General features: G+C 47.3%; 1 protein-coding gene across 2 annotated transcripts; it reads right to left on the bottom strand.

Annotated features, from left to right (window-relative positions):
• Positions 1-5,389: 5,389 nt before the first annotated feature.
• insig1 (insulin induced gene 1) lies at positions 5,390-11,113 on the bottom strand. 2 transcript variants are annotated; one of them, XR_013780630.1, is made up of 7 exons: positions 10,563-11,113; positions 10,142-10,489; positions 8,306-8,430; positions 8,031-8,197; positions 7,852-7,951; positions 5,609-6,305; positions 5,390-5,448 (listed from the first exon to the last, which is right to left on the bottom strand). XR_013780630.1 is itself a non-coding variant. In XM_079361844.1 (6 exons), the coding sequence occupies exons 1-6, from the start codon at positions 10,618-10,620 to the stop codon at positions 6,276-6,278; spliced, it is 828 nt and encodes a 275-aa protein (XP_079217970.1). In that variant the 5' UTR covers positions 10,621-11,113; the 3' UTR covers positions 5,568-6,275. The 2 variants fall into 2 exon arrangements, 1 of the variants encoding a protein (XP_079217970.1); XM_079361844.1 differs by lacking the exon at positions 5,390-5,448 and having other exon boundaries at positions 5,568-6,305.
• Positions 11,114-22,855: the final 11,742 nt, after the last annotated feature.

Here is a 22,855-nt window from a genome sequence, read left to right as displayed (position 1 = left end):
TTCACTCACTCAGCCCCCCCATGGCATCCTCGGTAATTCATTATTCCTGGCCGGCTCTGGGAAGAGGCAATGAGAGAGGGCAGAGGACAGGAGTGGACCCAGCTCTGGTGTAATGAAGACTCAGTAGACCTAAACGGCCCACACACACACACACACACACACGTAATATCTTTCATTATATATCTCCGGGAGAGCGGGACATTAATGCCACTCAAGACCTTTTTGGCAGAGAAATAAGGAGTGTGCAGTGATTTTCTCCTCTCTCAAATCCATTTCATTGACCTTTTCTATCATGCATGTGACTCTGCCTGCTCTCTGCAGTGTGAAATAAATATTCCAAGAATAATATTCAAGCCACTGTTTAATAAATTATCTTTTTTTTTAAATCTGAATTTTAATGCGTTTCAGTGATTTAGCATTTAAAAAAATGTAAATGTTCTCTAAAGTCGTCTCTGTCTTTGGTGTGTAACCTGCACGTGTGTTTATATCACATCATTAAGTGTTTACTCTGCAGGATGTGCAGCTTTATGTTCTCTACATTTTAGTCTCCATGAAATGAGATGGTTGGTATGAGATATGCCATGCGGTGCAGTTCCCTGTCCCACCACTAGGGGTCTATAGATGTCACGGTGATAATGTCCAGACAAGCAGAGAGGATAAATACTGTCATCTGGTGGTAACAAAAGCAATCACTGTTGAGAATGCTCTTCTGTTATGTCCTCATTTTTAAACTTGAGTCAACATGGAGGAGCAGGACTCAAAACAAGATGTGTGTGTGCATACTTTTAAATGTGTGTAACAGGCAGACAGAGGAGAGCCAAGAGGTTGTAAGGGGACCTGGATCCACTAAGGAAGGCCTTAGTGGAGGCTCCCCCCCCCCTGCAGGATTGACCACCACAGCAGAGACCTCTGTCCTCGTCCTCCTTCTCTGACATTATTTCTTTAGTTTTGTTCTTCTTCTTTTTTTAGTTTTTTTTTTAGCGTCTCTGAGTGTTCAGGACAACGCGACATCAGTCTCATGTATCATTTTTAATATTACTCATATCATGTTTAATTCCTGTATCAATCAGACTCCACTTGAAACGTTAAACACATCTGAAGAAGTTGAGTTTGACGGACGGACGGACGGACGGCTGCAGGAAGAGTCTCGCATACTTGACCAGTGCAGACCAAAGGATGGAAGTCAGATCACTCTCTGAGTACTGCCGAGGTGACCTTGAGCAAGGCAACAGCTCCGGTGTGCCCCTGGCGTAATGCATGTCCACAGGTCCTGTTTGTGCACCAGTGTGTATCTCTATTGTAAAAAAGTGTGAAACCAGAGTTTCCCCGTGCAGGTGCATGGACAGACAGCTGTAACATTAATAATGTAATAATAATAATAACACTCATAATGATGAAGACGTCCTGAAGCAGCAGAAACAAGAACTTTTTCATAGTTCCAGGAACTGTTGGAAGCCTTCCCATCTTTTATTGTTTCCTCACTGCAGGAACTAGAAACTGTTTTAGTTCCTCGAACAACGTTTGGAAGGAACCTTTTTAGCTCCTGCTTCAGAGTAGATACTAAAACCACCAATAAATTAAAAGCTCTTAAAATCATTCAAATGGAAACTGATGGGCTGACGGCGGCGAGGGTTTAAGCAGCGCAGGAGGTGCAACTCACAATGACTCGCAAACCACAACATGAAAACTGTTGGAAGTATTTCCTGCCTGTTGCCAAAAATGACTTCATATTTTCCAGCTGTAAATTAGGTGCATGAATTTAGAGGCTCGTCTTTGAATAACATCAAATTCAAAGACGTAACCAAAACAGGAAGCTGCTGCGTGGAGAAGAAACAAACCTATAGACAGCTCCAATCAATAGCTGAGATTGGCCCGGGCCTGTCTGCTGCTCGCCTTGATGGAAGCACATGTGGAGGAAGAGGAAGACACAGAGAGGACAGAGGGAGGGGGAGAACGAGGGGGGGGGGGGGGGGGGGGGGTCCTTTTGGCAAAAGAAGGCGCTCTAATGGAGTCTTTCAGTTTGCCGTGGCTGGAAATGAAAGGAGGTTGAAGCCTGGCCAATTACTCGGCCTGAGAAGAGGAGGAGACAGAAAGAGGAAGGAGAGAGGAGAAGTGGCGTGTGGCGCCTGATGGATGGATAGATAGATGGGTGGATGGATGGATGCATCAGTGGATGGATGGATAACATAAATAGATGTACAGAGCGCCTCTCTCAACGAGGAGTTCATTCAGAATAGCCCCCAGATATTGGCCCCACTCCCAGAAATTTCCCCCAGTGCAAAAGGTTAACTGTCAGTCCCCCGCTAGGTATAAATAGAAGTCTGCCCTCCAGAAAGGCGTGTTCGGGGGGAGGAAGGGAAGCGGGGGTGAGGGGCAGTTCCTCATGATTCCAGTGACACGCAGGGGGTTGGGGTGGAGGGCTAGTTTGAGTGTGATTTGAGGGGAGGGGGTGAGATGCAGCCGAAGACGTTATAATGGTTCTGGAGACTGACAGAGACCATAGGACAAAAGAGTGTCCTCGTCTATTCAAGTCCATGTCTACAGCAGACACAACAAACCCCACCGCCGGCGTCCCAGAGAGCTCAGCTGCGACTGAGCTGCGGCTTCATACACAGGACGGATCAGTCGTGTTGTCTTACAGCCAGGGGCGACTGGTCATCAGGGGCAGGTGGGGCACAGCTCCACCTATTAGAACTGTGCAAACAAATCAAGTTATCATTATTTGTTACATATGATGTCATAAGGTATTAGCTATGATAAGCATGTTGGTAATTTGCATCAGATTATTTCTTTTTATTTCATTTTTAACTCAAAATAAAGTTTAAATACTCAGTCAAACTAAGCTGGCTGGAGGGGCCGATTTACACGGGGGAAAGTGCTAATACGCATGCGCAGAGTGTTTGTATATGTAACGTAAATCAGATTAAAAATATGACACGTGGGGCTCACAGCGCGTAGCCCCAGTGAAACGTCATGCGTTCTTTTAGATTTGATTGGCTGAGTATTCAGAAGGGACCAGCTGATTGGCTGTCTGTGACTGTGACGATGAATTAGCCCGCGAGCGGGAGGATTTAAAAGCTAGCGAAGTTGTGAAGATAAATAAAGTGGATTTCTTATTGGAGCACAGGTTTGAACCCGTGAATGAGCGGGAGAAGTTGGAGGTAAAGTGTAAAGGAGCATTCCAACCGATGGATGTTATCATCACCCAAACAAATATCGGATTTAATGTGGATTAGTTCTCAAAGGAAAAGTGGCTAACAGTTAGCATCAAGAAGAAGGCGCTCTTCTGTTTTCCGTGTTTGATATTCGGAGAGGATGGAGTTCAAAGATTTGAAACATCTTTCTGAAAGGATCTCAAAACATGAGAGCAGCGGGAGTCAGCTGGACTGTGTGCTGAAACTGGGAGTACTGGGAACAGTAAGCTCACATTGACAGCGTTGACAGGCGATCCATTGAGCAGCATAAGGACAGGTGGAGAACAGGTATGTGCTCAGTCAGATAATCACATGTATTAAACTTTGTGCATTGCGGGGCCATGATGAGTTGGCGGACAGGCCTTTTCCGTTGTATTTATTATTTATTATTTAGTGTGAGGGTGATTGGAGGCTTCAGAGGCAGAATGATGCTCATCTTTAAAGGGACCTCCATTCAAAACCAACTGTTACACTGCAGGTATGAAGTGTACAGGGAAGAGTCAAACACATGGGCGAGACATCCTTTGTGCTGTGCAGACTGACGAGAAGTGTGTGTGTGTGTGTGGGGTGTGTGTGTAGTATTTCTGCATATTTTTTTAAACCATAAATGACCCCTTGACGTGTAAATTAAAAAAAGGCCATCAGTCCAGAGAGTAATTGTTGTCTTATCATAAAGGGGTCGTGCCCCACCAATATTTCACACACAGAAACGCCACAGCTTCCAGCAGCTGTTCAGACACTTTAAAAGTCATAAAAAATCACATCGACACAAGTAATCTTATCACGTGTTTTTTATTTTTTCACTTAAATCCATGGTAGCAAAAATGATACACAGCTGAAATATGAGACACAGAAAAAAGAAGGAAAAAAAAAAAGTCATAAATTTTGAAACCAAAAAAAAAGGTGCTTCATCACCTCAAATAAAAATAAAGCTTCCTGAACGTCAGCAGATTCAAAAAGCATTTAGAAAAATAAATCACCTTGTCCTGTTCTGATGCTACCAAGTGAGATGTTTTTAAACCACTTTGACACCAGTTTATGTTGTTGGGACCCTGAAGGCATCTCGTACTCACAGAAAACAAAGATGTTATTGCTTTTTTCTCTCTCGCTCACGTTTCCACACTGCATGAAGTCGTTTTAGCCTTTGTCAGAAATAATAAATAAGGAAGAATCGGCTCGTGTATACTCTGATTGCACTTAATCCTCTAGACCCCCGAAAGGCTAACTAACATACTGTAAGTCTCGGATGGTAATCATAATACCTGTGTGATTACAAAGGCAAAGCATTATACATACACGCAGTCATCTCATGATGTCCGTACAAACGATCAAACTGTTATAGTGACAAAAGCACTACAATCTAAAATACACCGGCAATCACAGATTGCAAATCTCAATAATGTCCTCGTCCCCTCCTCTCAGCGTCACGCGCTCCCACAGCGGCGTTTGAAATGGGCGATGTCACTCCTAAACATCTGCTCACAAAGAGTGTTTTTTAAGCCTCTCACTAAAGGAGCTGAGCTTCTCTTACAATCTTACAAGAAAATAAATCATGCACTGCGATGACGTCAGTCGCCCTGACAGGAAGGGAAACACGCACACGCTTGGCGCCCGGACTAAACGCTGCGTCAGTGTGAACCTCACAGATCAGGCCAAACACAACGTGCCGCACTAGTTCCTCCTAACAGAAGAGCTGTGAACACGACACCATTCACAGGTAAATACAACTGGAACATTACCGTAAAACGCCAAGTAAAAGCTCATCTCAATTTAAGGCTCCGCCCCCTTGGTCCACGCCTCTGTGCTGATCAGTCAGCAGATTCAAAGTAAGGATCAGAAATCTGTCCAACCTGAAAGACAGAGTGATGCTGGTATCTGCAGCAGGTCGACGACCTGTCTAAAAAAACCCAATCAGAGATCAATAACTGAATCTGAGCACAGTATCAATATTCTGATCTGAAAGACTAAAAAAGCAGAGCGGTTAGTAGAAGTTTTACGGTAATCCAGTAAAAAGTGGTTTGGCACTCTTGTCCACATTTCCTGCAGCTCTTCATCCCTCTACACCGACCTCGTGTCTGTACGGTAAACAGGAAGTGAGGGCTAGCCGGGTTAGCATTTACAGTTGGAATTAAGCGATCAGGATGCAGGTGCATGTTGAGTGATGTCACGGACTTCCTCGCATTTCTCCCTGTAATTAAAGCTAACTGTCACATTTACAATACAGCCGTCAGTGAAGGAGCTCTTCGACGTAGCGCTCAACACTGCTCTCTCTCGTCTGTGCCGCTAAACGTGTGGCGAGCGCAGGCGACGCCGCTAGCTCTCCTTTCCCAGTTTGAATCAAACAAACGAGATGTAACGGGTTAATTAGTGACCTTTAAAAGGAGCCAGCAGGCGGATTGTGACACCTTCCACACATGTCACCTGTGTCCAGTCTTTATGCTAAGCTAACCCTGCTACATATGTACCATACAGACCGTCTCCTCTTTCAGCACTAATCTCTACTCCTTCCAAAAAGGAAGCGTCATTCAGCGTCCGTCATGCGACACATTTGGTTCGGGGTTCGTGCTAAATAAATACTAAATTTGGTACGAAGGGGAACAAACATCGTCCCTGTGCTTCAGCTGAAAGGATTTCAGGGTCTCGCCCACTCGTACATTAGTTTCCCTTTTTATGATCATATTTGGGCAAAACATTAAATTAAAGCACCTTCCTGACATCGAGTCTGCCATCGATCGGGGTACATTCACACTTCCTCACACACGCGCACACGCACACGCACACACACACGGTGGGGAGGTGCAAAACGTCCAGCATGAGTTAAAACTGTTCACTTCAAAGAAACCAAAGAAGGCAAACACTGTCCTCCAGTGTGAGGGATGAAGGGAGAACTTAATGCTGCTGGAGGAGCAGGAGGTGGTTTGGCCACAAGGAGGCGCAGACGAGGACATGGCACGTTAGATGAGCCGCACTTTGTTATGAGAACAAAGAATGAAGTCGAAACCATGAGTCTTTTTTTTTGTCTCCCGTCATTCTCTTCGTCCATCTAATAACTTGTCCTTTTTTTTTTAGCTGTCCTGATGATCAGTCCATGTGGGGTTTCTCAACGCCGCCCTAAAGAGAGAGAGAGAGAGAGAGAGAGAGGTGTTAATAACATAAACGGAGTTCAGACTTACTGATTTTTGAGATCTTCCTCTGTAATCAGACAGCCAATCAGAGAGCTGCTCTCTTCCTCTGTGATCAGACAGCCAATCAGAGAGCTGCTCTCTTCCTCTGTAATCAGAAAGCCAATCAGAGAGCTGCTCTCTTACTCTGTGATCAGAAAGCCAATCAGAGAGCTGCTCTCTTCCTCTGTAATCAGACAGCCAATCAGAGAGCTGCTCTCTTCCTCTGTGATCAAACAGCCAATCAGAGAGCTGCTCTCTTCCTGTGTGATCATGAAGGAAACCTGCTGTGTTGAAGCTTCTCTGACAACAATGCAGCAGCCAGTATGTCCTCCTTCTAACTTTAGATTCTGCTCCTGAATGCTCTGGATCTGATTGGACCAGAGAAGGTAGGCGGGGCTTTGAAGGCCGTTTTGGACGCCCCTGGATTTGTCAGATATGAGAGCAGTTATCAGGTGAACAGGTGTTGCAGCGATGGAAGCGGGCAGTGGAACTGCTTCAGATAGAAGTGATAGAGCTAAAAGGCCTCTGCATGTTTGTCAGAGTGAAAGAACACGTTGACTTCCTGCTGACTCGGATCAGGAAGCTGCAGCTGGACTCACACTTTGGGAAATATTACTGTCACGTCTCATGATGAAGTTCTGCTTCCACATTTTGAAGAAAGGAACCGTTTTCTTTCAGTACCCTTTTTTTTTCCCTATTCAGGCCACTGCTCTGCTCGCTCAGCATGAAAACCCTGCTCACTTCATTACTCATTAACCAATCACAGATAAAAACAGTTTGTCCAACAGTTCAGCATTGATTCTGAGAGGCTGTGACTTCAGATAATGGTTTAAAATGAGACGCTCTTCAGCTCTCTAACTGAACTAATAGGAACGAGCTGGCTCGAGCACCACTGATTTTTGTTTTTATTCTGCACGCTCGCTGCTGCCAAACAGATTGTTTCACTGTAGCCGTCATTATGCAAACGAACAGAACGCCAGCAAACAAAGCAGAGTCTCATGTTCTTCCAAATTCCTCTCATAAATGAGTCAGTGGAGCGAAAGCCAGAAAAACAAGAGAACAAAAACCACGAGTGCAGACTTGTGCCAACGTTCCCTCGGGCCTCGTCACAAACAAAAACAACGAGGAGCAAATGACCCTCTGGTCAGCCGAGTCCTGACTGGCTCGGCGTCCCGTCACGACTGTGAGAAACAACAGGCCTTAATCTGCTTTCACGCTCTCACTGAGTCAAACTGAGGGAGTGACGGCGCTCTTCCTTCTCAGACAGAATGAGGTGAGGCTTCTGGGCACGCGCTTAATGGAGACGTCAGCGCCGACTTGATGGGATAATTATGAAGGGAGGAGGGGCGTGCCACGCACCCTCGGCAGCTTCGAACCTTCTGACGGCATCACCCGCTGAATGTTAGAGAATCCTAACGAACGCCATGTTCACACGTTTAAAACCCCCTTTTAATCTAATGTAAAGGACACATCCGCACAAAATCAACACGTACCATGGCAAGCTGGCGCCCGATGTTTCCCACGGTGACGCCTCCTGAGAAGAATATGCACGGCAGCCACGAGCGGACGTACAGGAAGTCTGGAGACGTGTACCTGAGACAGAACGTGTCGAGAGGTTTCATCATCGGAGCAGGTGAAGGGACCAAGTTCCAAATGCTAACGGCTAACTTACTGGTAGACTCCATTGTAGACCAGAAGCTGTGTGATCACAGTCGCTAAGAAGGCGGTGGTGATCCCCAGACCGAAGCCGCTCCTGGACCGGTCGAAGGTCCACCACAGACCCAGAGACAAGGCGGCCAGCGTGAGGGACAGCTGCACGTTGTTGTCGAAGTCGAGTTTCTGCGGAGCGGGCCGTTAAGGAAAAAACAAACAAGGTCGGGGTGCGACGCCCGAATGTGGTTAGCATCATCATCTATCTACTAGAGGAGAACCCGGGAGGAAGGATACAACACTGGCGTGGTTGATGCCGACGAACACGGCGATGCACCTCATGACGCTCGCCCACTCCCTCTTGAACTTGTGCGGTTCTCCCAGGTGGCTGTCGAGGCAGGGATACAGGAGGCCGACCACAGCTGGAGGGGCAAACACAAGCAAACACACCAGATAAGCAGAAATCCTGTGAAACATGGCGGGGAGGGAGGGGGGGTCAGAGCTGCTGAACGTGCACTTTGAAAGTTAGTGACTCAAAGACACTCATACGCAGAAAAACAATAAAAGGACAAAGTGTCTTTGTCTCTCGTGGTTTTCTTTTTTATTCTTAGTCCTCTAAGCCAGAGAATCCCAACCTGGGGGGGGGGTCACAGGTCGGATCCGATCACGCTGAAGAAAAGACCTGACAGGTTTGTGAAGCGTCATGAGGGCGAGGTCTCTTCACTTTCGTTTCTTGAAATATGAAACTTCATGTCAGATGATCCGGCCCCCCCCCCAGCAGGAGACGTTTCTTTACTCAGAACAAGAAAGACGGCTCGAAACTTTCCCTCGCCGTTTACAGGAAGTGAGACGACTCGTCAGGTTAATGAGGATTATAAGAACACTTTCAGAGAGAGAGCGAGAGAGAGAGAGCGAGAGAGAGAGAGAGCGAGAGAGAGAGAGCGAGAGAGAGAGCGAGAGAGAGAGCGGACCGACATGCAGGGACAGACTGAATCTTAAATCTGGATCAGGTCCGATGTTGACCTCATTAACACGTCTGACTGACGCCGCCGATGTTCAACAGCTTCTGAAACTTCAGTTTGAAAAGATTTAATTTGAAAAGCTGACAGTTGTTGCTGCTTCCTGTTTGCAGTAATGTACGTTTTTAAAACATCTGAATTTGTATCAGAACATAATTATCTCTATCGGATCAGAACTGGAAAAACAAAGGACCTGTGCATCTCTAAGTCTTATTTTGAAAACCTCAGAGCGCCCCATCCTGACATGACAGACGACCCTGAGGGGGGGGGGGGAACCCCAGGTTGGGAACCAGTTCTCTCAGCTCACTTGTTTTCCTGGCAGCAGATTGGTGCATGAAGCTGCAGAGTATTGACCTGGTTTATACAGAGTGCACACCTTGAACACGTCGTCACGCGGAGCTTCAGGTGATTAATGACATGTAGGAGAATGTAAACAGTCTCCACTTCCTGCCCTGCAGCACATGTGAAGAGGGGGAGGAGCCAACCACAACAAACGCGCTTATTTCCCCCCCCCCCCTCCACACACACACACACTACTTCCGGGTTCCTGGCCTTAAAGTACCTCCCTCTCAGCTCACCCGTTATGACACAAGCCAATGAGCGCACGGCTCACCTCGTGTCCTGCTTGTGGCGGCCAATCACAGCTCGAGGATCGCTGCCATCTGTAAAAACTGTTTTTTTCCCTTCTCTTCTCATAAGTGTGCCAGACAAAAAAACATGAAGACTTTTCTGGTGGCTGGAGGGGGAAGGCTTACATAATGGTCAACAACAACAAGGCCGAATAATGAGTCACGAGCGCCTGATCACAGAGAGGCTGATCGGAGGGATAGAAACAGAAATCTGAGACTTTAAAGCACCAAATAAAGTTAAAATGCACTTTTTTAAAACGCGTTTCTGTCCTGCGACGTTAATTCATCCTGCAGAGGTTCTTTCAGGACATTCAAACCATGCACATGATTATTACTCTCCATCAAGTCCTCTCTTTTTCTTTAGTGTCTTTAATGGAGGAAACAGCTGCTCCTCTGTGCCCCCCCCCCCCCTCTGCATTCCTTTGTCCCAACTTAGCTGCAAACTACCGACAACATTAAACACAAAGTGATGTGAGTGGACTCACCGGCTCCCGTGCCACAGCACGGAGGGATCCACCACGCAGAAGAGAACAACGTTGTCATCACCTCCTCCGGGAACAGAGTGACGTGTCTTTGGATCTGCAGCAAGTTGAGCACCAGGGCGAGAAACGCTCCCACGGTGAACAGGACCAGACCCCGGCGGATCAGGTTGGTGGTCCGGACGTCGTGCAGGGAGCCGTACGCATTGCTGAGCACCGAGGTGATGATGGACATCATTTCTTCAGCTTTAGATGCCAACCAGCTGGCTCCAGATGAGTGCTTGGTTTCGACCCGTGGTGCGCAGGAGCAGCTCCAGCAGTGGTCCTCCAGTCTGGGCATTTGGCACTTCTGGGCTGCAGAAGAGAACATGGTGAAACACATGTCTTCAGCAGGGTTTCCTGACAGAGTGGACAGACTGGTGCTTACCTTGATCTCCAGACGTGTTCAGTGTCTGGTCAAAGCAGAAAGCTGCGCTCCTGTTCATTCGCGCGTAAACAAATAACGCACCCAGAATCCTCTCCTCGTTTTCCTGCTCGACACAACAACGACTTCTTCAATCACATCATCTTTAGCAGACACACACACACGCACACACACACACATGCACTGCTACTCTCATACCGGGGGCAGCAGCTTCCTCTGCAGAAAACAATCACAGCTGTGTCGGGTGAGAATCGGCAGCCAATCAGAGCGCGGCGGCTGATATGACGTGGCGCCACCCCACCGCCCCCTTCGGCCCGGAACAGACGCTGCTGAGTGGAGCAGGAGAGCTGAGAGCAGGAGAGCTGAAGTGAAAGTGGAAACAGAGAAGTGCTTTAAATGGCAGTCGAACTTTAGTGACCCTTTCTGCAACGAGCGTTCACACGCAGATCCGCAGAACCGGAAGTGAGTGAATCATTGGTCCTGCAGAACTTAGAGAGCAGTTTGACACAGCAGGGGTGCAGACTGGTTTTTTACTGGGGTGGCTCAATCAGGCCATTGACTTCTGCATGGGGGGGGTTTGTTACTGTGAGGTTTAAGAAACACAAGCAAGACCCGGGTTCTAACGAACTAAACCAGATCGCCCTGGTCTGAGGCTCAGATCCGGCTCTGTCCTGAAGTCTTCTGTCCAGGCGCTCTCTTTAAAATAAGTGTTTTATTAAAACTAGTCTTTTCATGAGATGCACACAGGTCGTTCAGGATTTTAACTTGTCACAGAAACTCCAACAGGACGGCAGGATCTTGAATCAAACGAGTATTTTCCAGGTTCGGCTAAATGTTTTCAATTCATCGGTATAAAACCGACACAGAAGAAGAAGCTGCAATTCAAAAGCAACACAGGAGTCAGTTATCCAAAATCCACGAGCTCATTATGTAACCTGTGATGGAGATCGGCTTTATGTGAAAGAAGTGTTTTAAATAAAGTTTTACCAGATTGAAAGCAGAAGTTCAGTGTGATCCCTCGTGGATGACGCTCTGTGAGTCCTGGGGCTCCACGCAGGAAGGCCTCCTTTATATAGGCAGGGCTTGGAGGATCAGGATCAGGGGCACAACAACTCTTCTTTTTTTTTTTTTTTTTTTTTTTTTTGCTGTTGGTATAAGAGTGGTTGAACTTTCGTGTCGGAGGGGGCGGGGCTTATCGAGGGGCGTGCGACTGGAGGGCATGTAGGGCCTCTGCACGTCAGTCAGAGATAATGAAAATGTGAAAGGTTGACGGCCCCCGACAACAACACGGAGAAGTGTTTCGCAAGAACATGTCATGTTATGTTATGTAGGGCAGTAGGATAACAAACCTCCACCCAGAACTCAACAGGAGCTTGTTTTGTTTCTGCTGAATCACATCGCCGACGTGCTGAACCCTGAGGGAGCATGTCAGGAAAAACACGTCCAATCAGTGAGCTGCAGGCACTTTTGAAAGTAATGTCACGGATGAATCATTTCGTCATACATGTCCAGCTCGCACAATTAAAACATACTTCATGTTCAACAGTACATTCGGTGAGCACAAACAGAGAGCATGTCAATCAGTCATTTTAATTAAAACTTGATTTGCTGTAATTATCTGTGGGTGCATTTGTCTCCGGGTGGTACATTCATGGTGTTTGTAATAATTTGCTGCGAAAATGCAAATTCAGCTAATTAATTCTTCAGTAAACGAGGACGGGAGGAAGGGACTGCTTTTCTGATCCACGCAGAGTTTTCGGCTTCAGCGGCCCAGAAAGCTGAAGAAGTTATCGCTTCTTTCTGGGGCTGATTTCACGTTCCTTTGGCGAGGAAAACAACGCCCCAATTAAAGCACCCGATGTTTGTTTTAAACACTGCAGATACTTCGAAGTCAGCCAGGGCGTCGGTCCAACGCTTTGACACATCTCAACAACTGTTTTTAAGTTTCACTCAAAGATTTTTCAGAAACTTCCAGGAGGAGGAAAAGTGTCACATTACTGTCGACATATCTGTCTTGCTATGACTCTCAGCAGCTGTCTGCTAACATGTGTGTGTGTGTGTGTGTGTGTGTGTGTGTGTGTGATATATGACACCCTTGAGTACAGGCTTTATGTTGTTTTCATTGTGCATAAGGAACCATTGATAAATCCTCTATCCTCATGCTTTAAGTCATGAAAGAGTGTGATGCACGCTCGCACTCGATGCAGGTCCTCCCGTGACCCACGTGACCACATTACAGAAGGTCAAATGAACCCGTGGGTCCTGATGAAAGGATAAGTGCTCAGTCGTACCCCTGAACCTGAATGAGTTCCTTCAGCTCCACGTAGTGACACACGCTGACACGACTAACGTGGCTCCTTCTGGCTGTGGTGAAAAAACACTTCCTGTCTGTCGTCCTGATTTGAACTTAGAAGACTCAGATGTTCCTCCTTCTGGCCTTGCCTGCACCTCACACACGTACGCTCCTCTCTGAGCATCGAGGCTTCTCACAGCAGACTCTGAGTCGTGCCAGGTGTTTTATCAAAGCTTGCATTATTAGCACACTGACATTGTTGCCTACTGTTGCATATTATTGCCTCCAAAGGGATCAATGCAGCAGGCGGAGCCACAAGAGCGAGCAACAACCAATGACAATGTGTTACTCCTGTAATATACACAATATGTTCTGCAAGCATTGATGTCACTTCTGCAGCTTTTTGCACAAGAATATAAAATAAAGATATAAGGCTTCTTTATTCAGCAAACAGACAAACCCGCGACCACACGGCCCCCACAACATCCATCAACCATCGCAGGTGTTTCCTCACACTCGACCTCATCGCAGAACGTTAATCAAGACGACGCGGCGCCGATGTTTGCCCGACGGCCGAACTCTCAGCCAGAATGCACCGCTGTGTCTTTGTACAGGCCGACCTGGCTGCCGGCATGGGTCGACCCAAACCAGGAAGTGTTGTGTAGAAAGCTGAAAACTTTCATTTCATCGGAAGCCGAGCATGTCATCCTGTTAGGCAGAAGATAAAAGAGTCTTCTGAGTCCCTGCGGGGCCGGTGCACAGTGACTGTTACTATATGGATATTTAAGTCATCTTATAGGTATTACAGTTTCCAGACTGTGCCTCCAAATGGACCCAGTTTAAACCGGTTCAACCCGAGCAGAAGGAGAAAAATGCCATTTCTTAAATGGCAATGATAAGTGAGTGCTTAAGTAAAATGTCACAGCTGCAGCCGTCTGGATGTTTGTACCAAACAAGTCGAGCATGAAAGCAAATTAGAGGTTGAAAAGTTTGCATGTGTCCGTGGTTTCATTTTTGTTTGGCTGTATGTGAAAGGCAGGAAGGAATACAGCGTGGAGAAACTGCACCGCTCCTTTTTCTTCCTCATTCATTTCATACTTTGTGTGTGTTTTTTTTTTTTAAAGGGCGTTTTGATTTAATGGCTCGCTCATGACCTCTCCTCAAACGCACCGTTGCGGACTTAATCTCCACTTTGCTTCAGTCCACAGATAAGGGCTTCAAGCAGGCCATGTGGGTAAGACAGATAAATCAGCGAAGCCTCAAAAGGAGGACGCTTGCACCCACGGCGAGCTCCCAGAGGCCCGGACCTGCAGCACCCCGTCTTCTCTGCCTGCAGGACAAAATGAGCATGTGGGAGGTTGTTCCCCACAGGAAGGAGCGTGAGGACGTTCCCCAAATGAATACATCGCTCTATGTAACTCTTGGCAATCTAAATGCCTGAGGACAAAAGCCTACAGTGTGTGTGTGTGTGTGTGTGTGTGTGTGTGTGTGTGTGTGTGTGTGTGTGTGTGTGTGTGTGTGTGTGTGTGTGTGTGTGTGTGTGTGTGTGTGTGTGTGTGTGTGTGTGTGTGTGTGTGTGTGTGTGTGTGTGTGTGTGTGTGTGTGTGTGTGTGTGTGTGTGAGCTATACAATATGTTTGACTTGATATGATCATTTTATTAATGAAAGAAGGAAACAAAAAAGCATAGTGAGACCCTGTGAGGATTGTGAACCCTAATTAAGCACAACGCGCCTCCACTGACATTAACATGTGCATTAATGCGCAGGCTCAAATCCCAAGTCACGTGTTAGCCAACGCCATAATAACCACGATAATTACATATAGCAAATAGCTCCTAGCAACTGGTGGCGGTCTCATCTCCATGTGGAGATAAAGCGGGATGCTACGACACTTCAAATGAAAGGCAGATCAAGCATGTCATGGATTACGCTCCTCGACTGGGAGGGGTAGAATTATAGCTGTGAAGGAAACGCGGCTAAATTGATCCATCAAATCGCAGCTTGACAATTTCTTTCCTCGCGCGGCGTGTGAAAATATGAAGGGAAACATCCTCCTCCATCCTCTCGTGTAGTTTCTGTCAGCCTTTCAAATCCATGCACAATTAAAGAACCGTTCACGTTTAGGATCGTAGTTTCACTTAAAGGTGGAGTCAGTAGCATTTTTTTTACATTAAAACGTGGCCCCTCCTCCTTCAGAAGCCCCGCCCCCTGCAGGATGTAGTGTGGACGTTTGCAGCTTTTAGCTACATTGCAAGCTAACCGCTGGTGTTTGTCAGCTTCCTGTCCAACAGGCGTCCACGTCCGTCATATTCACCGCTTTGAATCTCCTCCAATCACTGAGCTGTATCCACTCCTACAACTCACCTGCTGCGCTCTCATTGGCTGGAGGTAACACACAAGCTCCGCCCACAAACATCCCGAGTCAAACAGAACAAATCAGAAGAGTCAAATCCAGTCAGATTACAGAGTCTCTGCAGACACAGTCACACATGTACGGAGGCCCCGAAGGGACAAAGCTTCACTTTAGGAGGAGACTGAGTTTTATTTTGAAGGGACAAAGAGCAGCTTCACTTTAGGAGGAGACTGAGTTTTATTTTGAAGGGACAAAGAGCAGCTTCACTTTAGGAGGAGACTGAGTTTTATTTTGAAGGGACAAAGAGCAGCTTCACTTTAGGAGGAGACTGAGTTTTATTTTGAAGGGACAAAGAGCAGCTTCACTTTAGGAGGAGACTGAGCTTTATTTTAAAAGGACAAAGGAACAGCTTTGCTTACACTTTTATTTTGTAGGAGGAAGTTGCTGACTGTGTCTTTAAGCAGCACCAATCTCTGCTTTAAATTATAATCCAAACTTCACAGAAAATTCTCCAAACTTGTCTCGCTCGTTTCTGCGGTAGCTCGGCTTCAGTGAAGGAGGAACTCTGGATACAACAGAGCAGCTCTCTCTCTCTCTCTCTCTCTCTCTCTCTCTCTCTCTCTCTCTCTCTCTCTCTCTCTCTCTCTCTCTCTCTCTCTCTCTCTCTCTCTCTCTCTCTCTCTCTCTCTCTCTCTCTCTCTCTCTCTCTCTCTCTCTCTCTGTGCCATGGAAGATGAAAGGGGATTCTGGTTAGAGAGTGTATCAAGCAGCTTAACAAAGGACGCCATGAAGGCCTTGCCTCTACAGCCTGAGGGTGTGGCACCAGGATGCGATCTCCCGGCCCCTTTGTTCTTCGCTGTTCAGCTTCAAACTTGTTTTAAAGCAGCTCACCTTTTTTTTTTTTTTTTTCCACAGCCAGATCCTGCACTCTCTCCCGTGCAGCATGCATATTTTTTCGGGGCGGGTTGTTGAGCGTCGAAACAGCCAGAATATGTGGGAGTTTTCAGGAATGATAAACACATGATGAATCACAACAAGCCGAACGAATGCTGCTCACTGGTGAAAAAATGTTTTGTTGTGTTTTTTTCTTGTGAGTGACTTGCATCCAAATGTGGTTCGCTGAAGGAGTATTCCCATGTGTTCAACGCTCTGTTTCTTTCTGCCCTGCAGTGAAATGAAATGATGCATCCTCATCTCTAACGTGGTAAATATGGTGGTTTAGAAAGTGATGAGGTAAACATTTAGCCTAGCTCTTTTAGCTGGTTATGAAACTGACTGAAATCAACGGTGTCTCTTTAGGAGCTACCAAAGTGAAACAGTACCGTCGCTTGTGCATGTCGTGCACGCTCTAACCACGAGCCTACCGATGACTCAGGTTCTAAGGTTCCTCAGGTTCCTTCTCATGTGCTGTAAGTCCCTGCATGAACTGAACAGACTTCAGTGGATTTACAGCCTCTTTGCTCTTATCGGCCCCCGCGAGCCCCCAACATGCTAATCTGACTGCTGCCACTGACCTTTTAATAGCCTGTTTACTTTAGAGGACTTTAGTTTGTTATCAGTCTCCTGAAGAACATTGCACCAGGGTGATAAGAAGTCTAATCACTGATAGCGAGTGTAACTTCAGGTGTGTACTTTGTGCAGGCTGGAAAAACAGACGAGCCAGCAGCAGCAGCAGCCACAACCTGAAAAACGTCTGAACATAATCAGCACCCTCTGACGGAGCTGCTCTGTTGTCCGGCTCCTGTCAGACTGTATATGTGGCATATTTACACAAAAGCTCTATTCAAGCCAGCTACACTAGAAATGCCCATGAACAGCAGAGTTTCAGCAGCCAATCAGCCGATCGGAGGCTGTTGGCTCAGGTGTCATTCTGGACCAATCGCAGCCACTCCCTCAGCAGGTACCGTCCTGGATGAAAGAGAGAGACAGCCGTCCTGAGATAAACCCCCACCTGTCCAAGCTAAACAGCACACACACACACACAGATTTGAATAATGATGTAATCCACTGACAAACCCTGCAGCTGCCACACAGACGGTGAATAATGGGACAGCTCACCATGAGTGGACGAGGCCCAAACGTCAACGTGACTGATGTGAGCTCATGACTCGGGCCTGAGTCATGTGCATGCAGCGACTGTCATCAAACCAAAGACGCCACCTGATGTTCTGAAGCTGCAGACAGGACGTGAACATCCTGATACATCGCTGACACCATGCCTGGTGGTAGAGTCCGTGGTAGAGTCGAGTCGGCCGTCTCTTAATCGGAAGGTCCGGGAGTCCTGCAGAGACGTGTCCGATGTGCCCTTGGGCAAGACATTTAACCCGAAGGTGTTCCCGCTGGTTCGTCATGAGTTCGTGAACGTGTTGGTGTGACCTGCTGCGTGAAAGTGCTTTGAGTACAAAGTTACAAACTTAAGTCGTTATTTATTTTTTTATTCGTCTTCTGCCTGCTCAAACAGGCTGTTTGGAGATGTTCCCTTCGTGACATCACAAAGGGCAGTAGCCCCTCCCCCAGGTGGGTGACACTCCCACAGCTAGGTGTTTGTTCTGCCCTCTGAGTCTGCCTTCTCACCGTAAACAATAGGACATGGAGCCAGAAAGCAGCGAGTACACCCGAGCCCTTCCAGAGAGGGGGCGTGGTCAGACACAGCTCATTTACATATTTAAAGCTACAGACACAGAAACAGCCTGTTCTGAGCAGGGCTGAAATAGAGGGGTTTATAGACATGATCAAATACAGGATCAGAGTGGATTTACAACAACACACTTCACAACACATGATGAAGAGGAGCGAGGACACTGATTTCACCTTCTTCCATGTCAAAGATTGTAAACATGTTTCGTAACAGTCAAGCCCTCAGTTGAAGCTATCAGGCAGGTTTATTGAGCAAGCACGCCATGTTTACAGGCGTTCTCTCTCTTTGTCGAGCACCTGTTAAAGATCACGCCATCTTTACCTGAGGTAACCTCGGTCTCAGGTTCCTCTGGCTGCAGTTTAATGTTTAACACGCTGTCCTCGTACCAGGGGAAGTGCTCTACAAACTGTTGCCTCACAGGAGGACTGGAGTGGGGAAAGCAAAGTTAAAAAGTAAACTGTCCTTGTTTACTGTTCTTTCACTATTTCCACTTGACCTTGTTATTAACTGAAAAACAGCATCATGACCACGTTTGTTTGGATAAGGTGTGTGTGTCCTTCTCACACACTTATGTCAGAGTTTGATGAAGAGAATTTGAAAAGATAACTACGTGACAAGAAACACAGCTTGTCACAGTGAGGAGGTTGCTGGTTTGAATCCCTCTCTGTGTGCAGTCTGCATGTTCTCCCCGTGCATGACGTGGCTTCTCTCCGGCCCTCCTCTCACAGTCCAATCACATGCTGCTTACCTGCTGACTCTGTCTGTAGGTGTGAGTCTGTCTCTGTGATTGGCTGGTTGTCTGTCTCTACATGTCAGCTCTGTGATTGGCTGGTTGTCTGTCTCTGTATATCAGCTCTGTGATTGGCTGGTTGTCTGTCTCTGTATATCAGCTCTGTGATTGGCTGGTTGTCTGTCTCTATATGTCAGCTCTGTGATTGGCTGGTTGTCTGTCTCTGTATATCAGCTCTGTGATTGGCTGGTTGTCTGTCTCTGTATATCAGCTCTGCGATTGGCTGGTTGTTTGTCTCTTCATGTCAGCTCTGTGATTGGCTGGTTGTCTGTGTCTGTATATCAGCTCTGCGATTGGCTGGTTGTCTGTCTCTTCATGTCAGCTCTGTGATTGGCTGTTGGCTCTCATTTTTTACCTTTTATTTTTACTAAATGGGCCTGAGTTGGAAGTGGTAATTATCAGCTTGTGATAGCCGAAGGGCACAAGCTACCGAGAAACAAAATTTAAAAAACACGTAACAAAAAAAAAAAAACACCCTGAGGGTGATCGGGCCTATTATTTGTTGCTTGAATTCTGATGATGGTCGGGTTCTGATTACTCCTTTTTCTTAGTTTGAGGATATCATCACTTTTGAAATTTCTGCATATGAAATAAAACTGTGACGAGCGATGAGGGCGGAGCCTCAAAGCCAGACACAAACTTAATTAAATGTTGGTTTAACTGATGATGCAGGGTCATTACTGGCTCTCTGTGTGATCTGTGACAGTGCTGGAGCATGCAGAGCTTACATGCAGGAGGAAGTCACTGCAGAGGCTCCACTATCTGCTCTCAATGCAGGAGTGGAGTGGAGGGAGTGAGGCTCCCCCTGCTGGTGGAATCTGGTAATTAACAGCTGAGCCTTGAGCACACAGACAGCCAGCAGATGGCTCCCACATTACAGTCAAACATTTCCTGTGACAGTCTCGTCCAACAACATGACTGTGTGTGAGGACCAATCACTTTAGTTTTTGTCTATTTATCTAAAAAAAAAGAGAAAAACAAAATGAAAACAATCCAAAGTGAAATGCACGATGTCACGATGTTTTCAAAGAAAACTCCAGACCGACCTTCTGAGTCTGACTTGTAACTCTCATGCAGTTTAACTGATTCACAGATCATCTTAGCTTTAGCATTTAGCGTTTGATTAGCTTATGTATGTTGTTATTTTTACTGTCCACCACATGGAGCCGTTTAGAATCACGTCATGCAGCGCTCCTCTTCCTCACTGTGCTCCTCTTCCTCACAGTGCTCCTCTTCCTCACTGTGCTCCTCTTCCTCACTGTGCTCCTCTTCCTCGCCGTGCTCCTCTTCCTCACTGTGCTCCTCTTCCTCACTGTGCTCCTCTTCCTCACCGTGCTCCTCTTCCTCACCGTGCTCCTCTTGCTCACAGTGCTCCTCTTCCTCGCCGTGCTCATCTTCCTCGCCGTGCTCCTCTTCCTCTCTTCAGCACGGTTGCATCACGTCTCCTTTGTGGACCGAACTCGAGAGCACCCCCTCAGGCGGACTCGTGCACGGCACCGGGGTACGCTACGTTTGACTTCACATTGATCCGGTCTCTGGGGTCCACTGTTCTCGGATCCTGGCACGGTCCCTGTAGTGTGAACCCCCCCCCCCCCCCCCCCACTCCCCCCTTTAGTCAGGTGACATACTTACATAAGATGCAGGACGCTGTTGCTATGACAACAAGATAACATAAACAACTCATGTGCTTGGTTTTTCTGGAGCGTCTGTCAAATTAATATTTAAACTTGGCGTGTTATTTGAATTCTTCGGCTCCTCAGTCCAAACTTTCTGACTTCCACACTTCAGATAATTAAACACTTGTATGCTCGCCGCCGCTCGGCGGATTGCAAATTAGAGATGCCAAGAAAGTCACTCGGGGACATCCTTTTGTTCAGAAGTTGTTTTCTTATTTCCCGCCTGTGAAAGTGGAACAGACATTTTCAATTTTGAGGACACAGCGCTCCCTCGGCTCGCCTTAAAGATTCCAGCGGGCTCTGCACAGGCGACAGACGTGTTAGTCGATAACAGCTCGTCTGGCGGCCGGAGGGGTCAGAGGAAAGGTGCCTCTCCATGGCAGCTCTGGAGTGTATATCACCTGGGAATGAATTTCAGTCCAGCACGGGGATAACAGGCTTTCAAGGCACGACAATAAAGTCGGCTGACGTCGAACCTCTTCCTTAAGTATTGCTCTGAATCGATACGAGTTCATGTTCTCTAAATGTGGCACATTTTGAAAAGCTGACATGTCCTCGCTTTTCCTCCTCCAGCCGCTCAGGAAAGGACGCCGCCGTTGTTCCAGAGGGCAGGGTGAATGGTTCTCTACTCAGTTTGTCATTAGCATCCCTTTAAAGGTAATTGTTCCCTGCAGATCTCTTACATCAGGCCGTTTACAGGCCACTCTTAAATCACCAAACAAGCAAAATGCTAATGGGCGCCGGACAGCCAATAATTGCAGGCAATTATTAGCAAAGTTCCCTTTTCATTGAAATGGCAGATAATGAAACAAGGAGGATGATCTGGGTGAATATACATATCAAACACTGTGAGCGTGGAGAGCGTGACGTCAGCACTCTCTGATTGAAGATATCAGACGAGTGAACATGGAAGATGTGAGGCGTCCTCACGTGACCAAGAAAACTTCTTTAGGTTCTCTCAGCGGTGTAGGAAAAATGCAACGTGTCACGGAGCGTTCTCTCCTTCATGTTTCATGGACGGGTCAGTCGAGACCGCGCCGCAGCGACACTCTGAAAAGGTGCACGACTTTCATCATCGCCCGAGTGCCTGAGACTCCGAGGAGCTCGATCCAGCAGGTCAAATACGTTTCACACTCATCGGGTATCTGACGGCGTGCAAGGAGACTGTACGAAGATGACCATGTGTGTGTGTGTGTGTGTGTGTGTGTGTGTGTGTGTGTGTCATTAATCATCCTGAGCAAACAGACAGAAAAATGAGCAGAGAAATGTCATCAGTGCATCATTCGGGCGTCCTGCCAGATAGACGAGAGCTGGAGGGAGGCGACTGAGAGTGAAGAGGAGTAGAAATGATTCGGTGCTTTATTAGCAGACGGAGGAAGCTAACGTGCTAAAGAACAGTCATTGAGAAATGAATAATAAAGCTCTGCAGGACTCTAATGCTAACTCTGCTAATTAAAAACCAAGAGCTGGTCTGTCAGAGGCTTCTGCAGGAACATGTCGGATGTGTTAGCTCAGGCAGCGAGGTCGCCCCCTGCAGGACGTACTCAGACACGCGTACAGGTGTGTGAGCGCTCAGTAGCTTCATGCTTATAAGACAAACTGCACTGTTTTATATGAACGCATCATGTCCGGTAAGTTCTGCAAAGGGTTATACTGAACGTAGCAACATTACACATGAGCTGCTCTGTTTACGTTTCACGTCTGACCCCCCGAGAACCACAAACAGGAAGTCAGAGAGAAACCCCCCCCAACACTGCAGGTCTGTAGTGTTGCTTTTAGAAACGCTGCTAATAGAAGTCGGTGTAATGACGTGTCCGGAGTGACTCAGAGACACGCGGTGTGTTTTACTCTCCAGTGAGTGTTTGTAATGTGTGTGTGCTTAAAGCAGCTGTGCCGAGGTGATTAGGGCCCATTGTGACCATTTTTCACGGGGCCCACAGGTCCTGGCGGCGTCCCTGTGTACAGGAGACCAACGGGGGGACGTTAATCACAAGAGCCGATACGAGGACACGCAGCTCTGAGACGTGCTCTTATTAAAGGGCAAAAGGAAAAGTGTGGGCGGAGACACGCGAGGAGACGTGTTTAATAAGAACGAACGTCCTCGTCACAAAAACATCGTTTTTCTTCTTCTCCCAAACAGACGCGGCGGGGTGAAGAGGTCAGGGGTCATCTTTGAGGACGTTCTCCCTCACACCATTTTGCTCCCTCGTGGATGTGTTGAGGATGTCGGACATCACGCCGCGGGGATGAAACACTTCAACGCAGCACCTCGACAAATAACAACAACACTCTCCGTCCCCCCCATATGTCCCCCCCCCCCCCCCCCCCCCCCCGAGGCGCTCATCGCAGCAGAACCTGGAAACAAAAGAGAAATGAGTCGTGACGTGGGCTCAGTCACCAGTCATGCACACTGCTGTGTGTGCGGGGTCACTTCAGGGCACACACACACACACACACACACACACACACACACACACACACACGCAGGTGCAGAAACTTTTGATCTGTGTGCAGAGTGCCTCGCTGTGATTATCTCAAGCCCGCCG

The sequence above is a fragment of the Symphodus melops genome (assembly GCF_947650265.1).
Source record: "Symphodus melops genome assembly, chromosome: 14".
NCBI classification, from domain to species: domain Eukaryota; kingdom Metazoa; phylum Chordata; class Actinopteri; order Labriformes; family Labridae; genus Symphodus; species Symphodus melops.
This window is presented reverse-complemented; position numbering and strand designations above follow the sequence as displayed.